This window comes from Poecilia reticulata, linkage group LG16, assembly GCF_000633615.1.
Source record: "Poecilia reticulata strain Guanapo linkage group LG16, Guppy_female_1.0+MT, whole genome shotgun sequence".
NCBI lineage: Eukaryota > Metazoa > Chordata > Actinopteri > Cyprinodontiformes > Poeciliidae > Poecilia > Poecilia reticulata.
The window spans coordinates 16,349,221-16,360,213 of NC_024346.1; the positions used below are offsets into that span (position 1 = coordinate 16,349,221).

Genomic DNA, 10,993 nt, shown 5'->3' on the forward strand with positions numbered 1-10,993 from the left:
AAGGATGCTTCCTGGACGCCTCCCTGGTGAGGTGTTCCGGGCACGTCCCACCGGGAGGAGRCCTYGGGGAAGACCCAGGACACGCTGGAGGGAYTATGTCTCTCGGCTGGCCTGGGAACGCCTTGGGRTTCCCCCGGAGGAGCTGGAAGAAGTGGCTGGGCAGAGGGAAGTCTGGGCCTCCCTTCTGAAGCTGCTGCCCCCGCAACCCGACCCCGGATGAAGCGGAAGAAAATGGATGGATGGATGGGCATCAAAGTACAGGGGGCTCAATCATTTTACTTCTACTTTACAATTACTACTTTCCTTCTATTTAATTTCCTTTCCTTCTAATCTATTTAATTTTTCTGTAATCATTCAGCAACAGAGTGAGCACAGCTCAAAAAAACATCTACCAGGGCGTAAACTACACATTTAAATTTCCTCACTTCATTAATACATTTTTTTGAAAATCAAAAAAAGAATAATTTGTTCCCTGTTTGAAAAAAGAATCTACTAATTAAAACAAAGGTGAGACAGGTGAGCAAATAACCAACGAAGAGCAAACTGGAGGCCAGAGACAGAGAGAAGACGCATCTGTTTACTGACGACAGAAAAAGAGACAGACGAGGAGATGGACAACAAAGACTAAAACTACAACGAGGGACAAATAGGCAGGAAGAGACACCGTCCTCTGGAAGAGTCAACAATTACATAGAAAGATGAATGGATTTCAAGTTGATTTTGTGTTAAGATTGACAGAAGGAACGATGAAACTGCATCAATAGTTAGGAATCAGTGTACAGGTGGGGGCTGCTCAGAGAGAAAGTATCTTCAAATATGCTAAGTGTGTGTTGCTGTGTGTGTGCTGCTGTTTGCTCCTCTCTCACTTGGCTGCGTCCTTGCGCAGCTGCTCGTGTCGCATGAGGAGCTGCTTCCTCTCCCTGAAGGCCTTTCGGACGGTGTAGCCCTTGTAGACGGCCTGGATGGTGGCAGCGGCGATGTCCTGGATGGCGGCGATGGACAGAGCGCCATGCTCCAGCATGAACTGTATCACCTCGCTGTGCCCCCCCAGCAGAGCGTAGTCCAGAGGCGTATATCTGCGCAACATAAGCAGTGTTAGTCTTATAGCCATCTGCCTGGCCTCGGCTCCAACGGCCCCCCTCCTCACCTCTCCTCGGTGTGCTCCATCTGGTTGGGGAAGGCGTTGTAGCCCAGGAGCAGCTTCACAGCATCCAGGTACCCGTTGTTGCAGGACCAGTGAAGCGCAGTCCGCCCCTGTGCTCCCACAAAAAAGGAACTCGGTTAATATGACCTTCTTTTAACCCAAATCAAACACATGTGCAAGTGTGTCTTCACCTCCTTGTCCTGTATATTTGGGTCAGCGTTGTTTTCCATCAGAACCGCCATGCACGTGATGTAACCGCCGTATGCAGCGCACTGCAATGGAGTGCGTCCTGCGTGATCCTGCGGCCGAACAAAGAAACGTCTCATTCTCTCTTCGACTCAAACCTTTACGAAAGCCAGACGTTCTTATGATTGATCAACAAAACTTTACGCTTCTTGAAGGTTTTTAGCAATATTTATTTGAACAGTAACTGCTTTCTCACTCTTTCCTCTACAGTTTATGGCTCGTTTAAAACAGAAATAAAGTATCAGAGTGTTTTAAGTCAGAATAAGGCTTTATTTTTCATTTTATTAGGTCCTGTGACTCCGAAGGCTTTATCAAAGGGTCCAAAGCCCAAGAGATAAACCATTAGTGTCTAAATGTAACAGGCTGTCAAAGCCTACATGGTTGCTATTGCTTATTTTCTTATAAATACAAAAAATTATACACTTTAACAGAAAATAGTAGACATAGTTTGTATAACAATTGGCATAAACAAAAAGATAAGTAATTAACGGAACTTTTACAAAATAGTGCAGATAATTTTTTTTATTTTTGTTATCTAGTCTGTTTCTTTTCTCCTCAAGTCTCTAAGCGTCCACTCATCTCGCCCCATCTACCATCATGGTTAGCTACACAAGGTGCACATGAATAGGTTAAAATAGCTGCCAAAATCCAAAGAAAGCCACTATGACCCATTACTCAAAATTACTTTACAAGATTACGAGAAAGTGTGAATCATGGGAAGCTTAAATGACTCTAATCAAGATCATTTACTTTCAAATAAAGACAGATGGCTAACCCTCAATAAGTGAAGAGTTGGTTACGTTTGCCCTTTAAATTAGAGGAGGATAAAAGCAGATGAAACCTTGTCTCAAACAAAATAAAATCCAATTAACCCATCATGCAGAGGCTCCAGGATGGGATTCAAAACCAGGACATTCTTGCTGCGAGGCAGCAGAGCTACCAACTGTGCCACTGTGCACTTCAAAAGTGACAACAACAAAAACTCTTAAATCCTCTTTTAATTTTGGAAATATTCCTATCAGTACCTGGACATTGGGACTGATCCCGTTCTCCATCAGTATCTGGCAGACCTCGGCGTTCCCCCCCAGAGCTGCCCAGTGGAGAGCAGTGTGACCGTCCACATCAACCAGCTCCGGACAAGCAGAGCCTACATTTATTTGTTTTGGAAATATAAAGAACAACAAAGTTAATAAAGGAGCAAAGTAGTTATGTTTTCCACAGTGACAGTCTAGGTGCCCTGCAGAGATCCGTGTTAAAACACAAACCTCAGAGCATTTTATTGGGCGTTCATGTAGTAGATTAGCTCAAAGTGGTGCCTAATTGTGCAGTGGAAGGACGGGGATACATGGCTTTCAATATTAAGATGCAGCATTATGTATCCTCCCGGTGTAAAATCAAAATAAGACACAACGATTTTCGCGGCTGTGATGTGACAAAATGCGGAAAAGTTAAAGAAGTTTTAACGCCATAAAAACTACATTTGCCAACATGTAAGAGTCGCACCCACCTTTGATGAGCGTGAGGATAACATCTCTGTATCCCATCTCACAGGCACGAAACAGCGGCGTGTGCTTCATGACGTCCAGGGAGTCGACTGTCGCTCCCTTCTCCAGCAGCAGCTTCACCGTGCTCACATGGCCCGACAGAGAGGCCGCATGGAGCGCTGTTTGGACAACAACGATTTCAAAGTCTTTTAAATTGACACAATATACGCCTTCGGGACGTGTGAATCACTTCCTCCTCCTCATTGTATCGAGTCAAGAGCGTGATTCAGTGATTCAGGCTCCAGTCAGTACTGTCGCCCATGGCTCCATGGCTCCAGCACGGATAAACTATTCCCAGCTGGTTAGACCAATGCGTTGTTGCCATGGAGATTATGCACATACACAGTATGTCATGTATGTCAAAGGGGAGGCCTGACAGAACTCGGTTTGACCCAGTTCTGTGTTTTCCTTGACGCTATCCTGTCTGGTGTTATAATGCTTCTTAAGTCCTCTATAACTTCTGTACTGACTCCTCCATGTCTGGACCCTGCTGGCTCGAGTCAGCAGGGTGAAAAAACAACTGGGATATACGTGCCTTATTAATGAAACACATTGTCTCTGTTCCAAATGTGATCTCTTATTGGAATAACCTTGAGTCAGTCCTGAACTGGGAGAAAAATCTGATGTCTTCTGTCTAAATGTTTGATTATTAATAAGTGTCTTTTAAGATTTTATCCCTGCAAGTTTTTACATAAAGCACATTGACGCACTGTTGTAAAATGAAAGTCCACCTGCTACCTTAAAAATGCAATTTAAGTCAACAAGAAAATTGTTTTGGTTTTACTCAGAAATTAAAGTTCATGAAGTTGATTTAAGAACAAGAGACAAGTTGTCCAAACATTGCTTTCTTAAGTTCATTAATCTTGAATTGTGAGCTTTAATATAATGCTTCAGTTTAAGCCAAATAATTATTTCACAATATGCAAGAAAAAAACTGCGCTTACCTAGTTAGAGAACACATTTCTCTATTCTTTTTACTCACATTATCAAGTTATTTTACCTTAGAATCATTTAAATTCTTGTTTCAAATTGAATTAATTTTTATTAATGAATTTTATTAGACATCGCAATGAATTCTGCTCAAAAATATTTTGTGTGAACAGGACATTATCCTCACGTTTAAAAATAAATATTTGCCTTAATAACACACAAGAGGTAGACCAATGTAACACACTTCCATCTAATTAACATAGCAACACAGGATAGTAAAATATGCCGCTAAGCATTCTGGGAAATAGTTCCCACTCCTCCATTTTTCTTCTTTCAGTTTTTTAAGTGCTAACCCAAAAACTGGTTTATTCAACTCTTGGAAGTTTGACAAAATTGATAAAAAGACAAACTCACACGTTTAGGTTCAAAGTCTTAAAACTCGCTAAATTTATTTGACTTAAAGAGTAGAAGATAGTAGACGCAACTAAAAGCGGCTCAAATGTTTTACAGTGCATGAACTTGTCATTCTGACAACTCTGAGGATAAGATCGCTGTAAATTTTGCTGGTTCTGTCCTTTCTCATATTTTCTGACAAGATTTTTGTACATTTAAAAACTCTCAATAACTTTTCCCTAACTTCTCTAAATAAATTGTTTGGATTTTCCTCTTATTCCCCTAATAAAACAAACCAATCTTACATAATCAACCTAATTTTATTAAGTATTGTAGACATAAATTAAACTTTGATTCTCAATATTTAAAGAGGAACACTTATTAAAATACATTAAAGCCATTAAGACAAGTTCTTATTTGTTTTTTTTATATACTGTATACATTTCTATATATTTATGTTTGCTAGCATTGCTGTTTTGTTCTATGCTCTATGTTCACGGTACTGATTTAGCTTTTTTTCTCAACCCCATTATTATCAATAAAGTTTCTCACCGGTGCCGCCATACTTGTCGGCCATGTTGATGTCGATGCGAGGGACGAGGGTGAGCATGGTGCGGATGACTTCATCGCTTCCCTTCCCGGCGGCCCACATGAAGGCCGTTCGGCCCTCCAGGTCGGGCTCGTCTTTCTCAGACGGGTGAGACAGAAACACGCCGACCGTCTCCTTCAAGCGCAGAGAAAGACAGCAGCAGTCTATCAACGGTGTTAAATGGACTCAATATGACACAAGAGGCAACAGAGGTTAACAATTTTCCTTTGTTGGGAAAGATTTAACTCAGCTTATTTGGCTAAAGTACTGGACAACTCACAGCGTTGTTGCTCTGAGCCCCATAATGCAGCGGTGTTGCTCCTAGGCTGTCTGAAGGAATCGTCCCAGACGTGTTTCTCTCCAGCAGCAGATGGACAATTCTTGCATGTCCTAACAAAAGAAATCAGTTTTCACATCAGGAGGAGATAAAGTTAGAGAGGTAGAGACATGAATCTGAGAATCTGAAATGATGGTTGAACCCTTCCTTCATGGAAAGGTACAACATGATCAAAATTTGTTTCATCAGAGCCTAACACACATTCTCCCACTGGAAGGTTTTTGCTAGTTCTTTATGAAAAGGCTTCTGTCTAGCAGCTCTACTCCTGAGTCCAGATATATGGAGATTATATGAGATTATTGTCACATGAGGAACACAATCAGTCCTTGTGAGAAATTCATGCAGCTCCTTCAGTTTCTTGGAAGCATCGCTGACCGGCTTCTGTCTTGACGTTTCATCAGTTCTGGGAAATGTCCAGTTTCTATAATGTTTCCACTGTGCATACGGACAATATACTCTTCTCCTGACTGATACCTTTACGTAGTGAGATCTTTGATCCTTTCTGATCTCTCTGTGCTTTAACTAAAGGACTAGCTGAGATTTATTCCATTCCATGTTAAAAACATTCATTAAATTTTGCCAGGTGTGAAGTCAAGTAATCTGAATTCAGGTTGAATGCATTTATGCTGTTTTTTATTTTTTTATACTTGTTGCATCTATTAAACCCAGGAGAACTGCACTGAGGTCTATATTGTTTTAGATTCATGTTTTGTTGAACACAAGTCTGTCTTTTTATCAGCATTGTGCGCATTTTCTACTTGACCTTATACTTTTTGTGTCACCAAACATCATATTTGTATATTCAGAACATTACTGCTAAACACAGTCACAGCTTGTTAGTGGCATCTTCAGGCTTCCTTCCTGTCTTCCATGTAAAAATTGAACCTTTACAGAGTCAACTTTCCAGATTTCTCCATCCTTTGTGTTCAGTTTAAAATATGAAATAATAAAGTTTACCATGATTTTTTGGCTGATATTGATAATGAAAATGAAAGAAAGGTGAGAACAGAGGTAGGACATAAGGAAGGAAAGGAAGAAAACAAGAAATTAATCAAAGAAAAAAGGGAGGATGGACATGAGGTATGGAAGGACAGAGAGACAGATAAATAAGAGGAAGGGAGAACCGAAAATAGAATAAAGACAACTAAGGATGACAGAAAGAAGGACATCAAGGCATAATTAAGGAAGGATGGATATAGAGCAGAAAGGAAAAACACAAGGAAAGAAAGAAAGGACACATTTAAGAAACAACACAAAGGAGGAAGGAAGGAAAGGACACCAGGAAGAAATATAAAATGAAGGATGGGCACTAAGGAGGAATATATGAATGACACATGGAAGAAAAGATGAAAGGTCACAAGGTAGGAGGGAATGATACAAGTAAGGAAGATGGGAGAAACGGAAACAAGAAAGGAGACAAATAAGAATGACAGGAGGAAGGACACAAGGTAACGAGGAAGGGAAGAACACAAGGAGATAAAGAAAGGACACATTTAAGGGGCTCCACAAAGGAGGAAGGGAGCTAGGAATTGAGCAAGATAGGAAAGACACAAAGGAAGGAGGAAATAAGGACACAAGAAGGACCGAAGGAAGAAAAACAGGTGGCACAGAAGGAAGGAGAATGAAGGACGATTTTTAGACAACAGTATCGGTAATGAGGCCTGGAAAACATATAGAAATATTAGATTCTTTCAAACTCTTATTCTGTTTTCCCGACTTATTCAGATCTGGAAAACACTCTGAGTGACGGGAAACCTGTGCGGCCCACGTGTTTCCACTCACCCAGCAGCGCCGCCCAGTGCAGTGGTGTTCTGAAGAGGTTATCATAAGCTGTGACGTTGCAACCCTCATAAGACGTTAACACCTCAACCACTGCCTCGTTTCCGTCGGCAACGGCAAAGTGCAAGGGCGTCCGACCCTCGTAGTCCTGCCAGTTCAGCAGGGACTCGGTGGGCGCTGCTTCCTTTACACACAGACATGCAGACCGATGAGTGAGGATGGCAGATTTAGATGTGTACGTGTGTGTGTGCGTGTGTGTGTTAGTGTGTACCAGTATGCAGCGGACAGTTTGCGTGGCGCTGGCCTCCTGACTGTGTGCAGCCCAGTGCAGAGGAATCTTGCCCTCGCTGTCTGGGATGCCGATGTTGGAATCGTGCTTGATGAGAAGGCGGACGTGCTCCGGTCGGTTATAAAATGCTGACCAGTGAAGAGCGGTTTGCTGTAAACAGGCAACAAAAAAAACAATAAAAGGCGATGGACAGAGATGGATGAATGAGGCCGGAGGAGACAGAGGGATTGCTGTGGGGCTGAGGTTTCCACTTACGTTCAGAAAATTACTCTACTATGACACGGTCAGGAAATATGAAGGAACGTGCAACACAAAGCTTGTATTGAAGGCCCCGCAGCGGCCCAGAGATCCTAACTCAGATACTGACTCCGTGACGGCTGCTGAGCTATTCTGAGATCTGCTGAAACCACTGTCATCTGACGCGATGATGCATATTGGATTATTACAAAACTAAATACTGATGTCAGATACACATCAGCTCCCGCAGACAGAGGGGACAGTGTGTTTGTGGTCTTATCAGGAAAACACAGAACAAAGACGCAGACTGTTGCATCGCTTGCCGTTGTGTGCGAGCGCGTTTCAAGGAAACTATCCTGATCCGGTCAGTTATCTCTCCGCAGGTTATTGGTCAGACGCCTGGGCCGGCTGCTTTCTAAATGAGAAATTACAGCGAGAACGTATTCCTACCGCTTGAACTTTTTACATTTCACTCTACTACAGCCACACACTGCAGAGTGTGTCATTGAGATTTTATGTCATGGACAAACACAGAGGAGTGTGTTGACAAGAACGGGAGGAAAAATTCTAAATAGTTAGTTACATTTTTTCCCAAATAAAATTCTGAATGGTTTTGCAAGCATCTATGATTTCTTCATACCATTGAGTCAACACTTCGGTCCGCTGCATCTGCAGCTGCAAATTTTGAGTTTTTTTTTTTTAAAACCAGCTTTGAACATTTAGGGACTAAAATCTGTTCCCATTCTTTCCTGCTTAACAGCTCAACCTCAGTCAGCTGGATGACTATTTGTCTTTTTTCCTCAGTCTTGCCGCAGATTCCTAATTGGACTGGGCCGTTCAAATGCATGAATGACTTTGATCTAAACTATCCTGTTGTAGCTTTGTCTGGATGTTTAGGATAGTTGTCCTGATGGAAAAATAACCTGCGTTCAGGCTCATGTCTTGTTTTTTTTTTTTTTTACAGGATTGCTCAAGACTTAACTGAGTTGAAATTCAATTCAGTTTATTTATATTGTGCCAATTTGCAACAAATGCTGTCTTGAGGCACTTTACAAAAACAAAATGTTGTTTCTGTTTCGATTGGGTTTGATGGGGAGTTTTACAGCTCCACACAGCACTTTGCATGTATGCCATTAAATCTACTTTCATGTGAGCAAAGCATCTTCTTCTACATGTTTGCTGTTTCCCCTGCATTGCTTCTGACAAACTGAAAACAGAACTTGCTATTGCCTTCTTTCATAACAGAGCTCCCTCTTGCCACACTTCCCCAATGGCCAAATTAACAGAGCGACTGATTGGTAGTTGATCTTTCTGCAGGTTGTTCTATCTAAACTGTACATCTCTGCAGCTCCTCCAGAGTTACCATGGACATCTTGACTTCTTCTCTGATTAAGGCTCTCTTTGCACAGGTTTTTAGTTTAGGTGTCTTGGTAGGTTTGGCATTATGCCCTCGCCAGATTAGATGAAACAATGCCTTTTGAGATGGTGGGTTATTGTTTCATAATTTAACTCTTCTTTAAACTTCCCCATAGCTTTCTTCCTGACTTGTCTGCTGTGTTTCGTTGTCTTCATGATGCTGTTCTAACAATCCGCTGAACAGCTGGGTTCATAATCACATTTCAACAGAATGACTCAACTTACTTGCTCTGAATTTGGGGACAATATGAGAGTAAAGGGCTTTGCACACAGATGCAACCCACACTATTCAGATTATGATTGTAAAACTTTTATTTTTTTTCCACTTTAGTTCTATTTGTTTTGGTCTAGCGCAGGAGGAGTCAGCAACCTTTTCCATTCAGAGAGCCTCTTTCGTCCCCGATACTACAAAAGAAAACTCGCCTAGAGCCACAACAAATGATTTTTATGTACTACATAAAATGTTTTATTATGAAAGACTAAAAGAAAATATACTAGAATGTATTTCTATATTATTGGGCTGCACAGTGGCACAGTAGGTAGAGCTGTTGCCTTGCAGCAAGAAGGTTCTGGGTTCAATTCCCGGCCCGGGTCTTTCTGCATGGAGTTTGCATGTTCTCCCTGTGCGTGCGTGGGTTCTCTCCAGGCACTCCAGTTTCCTCCCACAGTCCAAAAACATGACTGTCAGGTTAATTGGCCTCTCCAAATTGCCCCTAGGTGTGAGTGTGTGTGTGTGTGCATGGTTGTGTGTCTCTGTGTTGCCCTGCGACAGACTGGCGACCTGTCCAGGGTGACCCCGCCTCTCACCCAGTACGCTAGCTGAAAATAGGCACCAGGAACCCTCCTGACCCCACTGAGGGACAAGGGTGCAAGAAAATGGATGGTATTTCTATATTCAGAATAAAATGAATCCTTTATTACAAAAGAACCCAGAAGAAAAATGTACAATGACGTGAGCCTTTTCTATAAATATGAAAAATAAAGAAAGACAGGTAGCCTAGTTTGAATATAGTTATTTTAAAAAGCTTGTTGTAGATATTCAAAGCACATTCTGCACATGAACTTGCTGAAAAACTCCCGAATTGACAATTTGCTGCATCCATAATCAATTCCTTTTTGGTTTTGTAGGGACCACAGGTTGCAAACCGCTGGTCTGGGGTATCAAATCCTGATAAAATGTGCTTAAGTTTACGGACGTAACGTGAAATAGATGGAGGCAGATGAATAGTTTTGCATGCGTATGTGTGTGTCTGGATCATAGAACCTTATTTTTGTCCTGCGTGTCCACCTCTCCAGGCCCGATATGTTTGAGCAGCAGGGCGAGGGCTTTGGGAGACGGGTGTCGCGTGGCCAGGTGGAGGGGGGTCATGCCCTCCAAATCCTTCTGCAGACAGTTGGCACGCCTGGACAGGAGCAACTTCAGGAAGCGCACGTTGGCCTGCAAACACACCGCCGGAATGAACCGCGCTGATGGGAATTTCAGAAATCAGCCATTCTTCTCAACGGCAGTCATGAACCGGCAGCGGTGTCACACACACTCCCACACCCACAGGGCTTTTCCAGCGGCGTCTGCTTCAATCCGCAGGTCATCCATCTCCGTCCCCTTCCTCCTGCCTTGCCACTGAGCGCTTGTGATGAGCTGTTAAACAGTAAACAGCAGCCACGTCTGCCTGTCATCCCCCTCCACATCATTATCACCCTCATTCCTGGCCTCTTTAACTACCGGGCCCCCTGGGTGATGCATCGCAGCGGAGAGCTCAGGCGACGGCAGCATGTCCACGCCGTGCGCACGTGTGGCCGCGCTTTTGTATATTTGCCTTTCTGAGGGTGCAAAGCCACAGTCTGACAGATCTATCTTGTGTGTGAGGATGCATCTTGACTGTGGAGGCGAGCGTGTGTGTTTGTGTGGGTAGATGTGTGCGCGTGGTTGTGGGTGTGTGTGTGTAATCCTGTCCTCTCCATTCTCAGTCCAATTAGATCAGTAATCCCTGGTCTCTCTTGCTGTCTCAGCCACTTATTGATCAGATGTCAAAGAGACAGGGCTTCCCATCACTTGCATCCCCCAACTCAAACACACACACACACACAC

The 10,993-nt window shown here is 42.8% G+C and overlaps 1 protein-coding gene across 3 annotated transcripts in view; it reads right to left on the reverse strand.

The window, feature by feature from the left end:
• invs (inversin) overlaps positions 1–10,993 on the reverse strand; it is a 31,416-nt gene that overhangs the window by 7,445 nt on the left and 12,978 nt on the right. For all 3 annotated transcript variants that reach the window (XM_008432629.1, XM_008432631.1, XM_008432628.1), the window contains exons 5-14: positions 10,169–10,342; positions 7,234–7,401; positions 6,966–7,146; positions 5,127–5,236; positions 4,810–4,981; positions 2,898–3,053; positions 2,416–2,537; positions 1,336–1,443; positions 1,148–1,254; positions 867–1,076 (exon numbers count right to left, since the gene is read on the reverse strand). In XM_008432629.1, the coding sequence (XP_008430851.1) occupies positions 867–1,076; positions 1,148–1,254; positions 1,336–1,443; positions 2,416–2,537; positions 2,898–3,053; positions 4,810–4,981; positions 5,127–5,236; positions 6,966–7,146; positions 7,234–7,401; positions 10,169–10,342 (1,508 nt within the window). The remainder of the gene's footprint in view (positions 1–866; positions 1,077–1,147; positions 1,255–1,335; positions 1,444–2,415; positions 2,538–2,897; positions 3,054–4,809; positions 4,982–5,126; positions 5,237–6,965; positions 7,147–7,233; positions 7,402–10,168; positions 10,343–10,993) is intronic.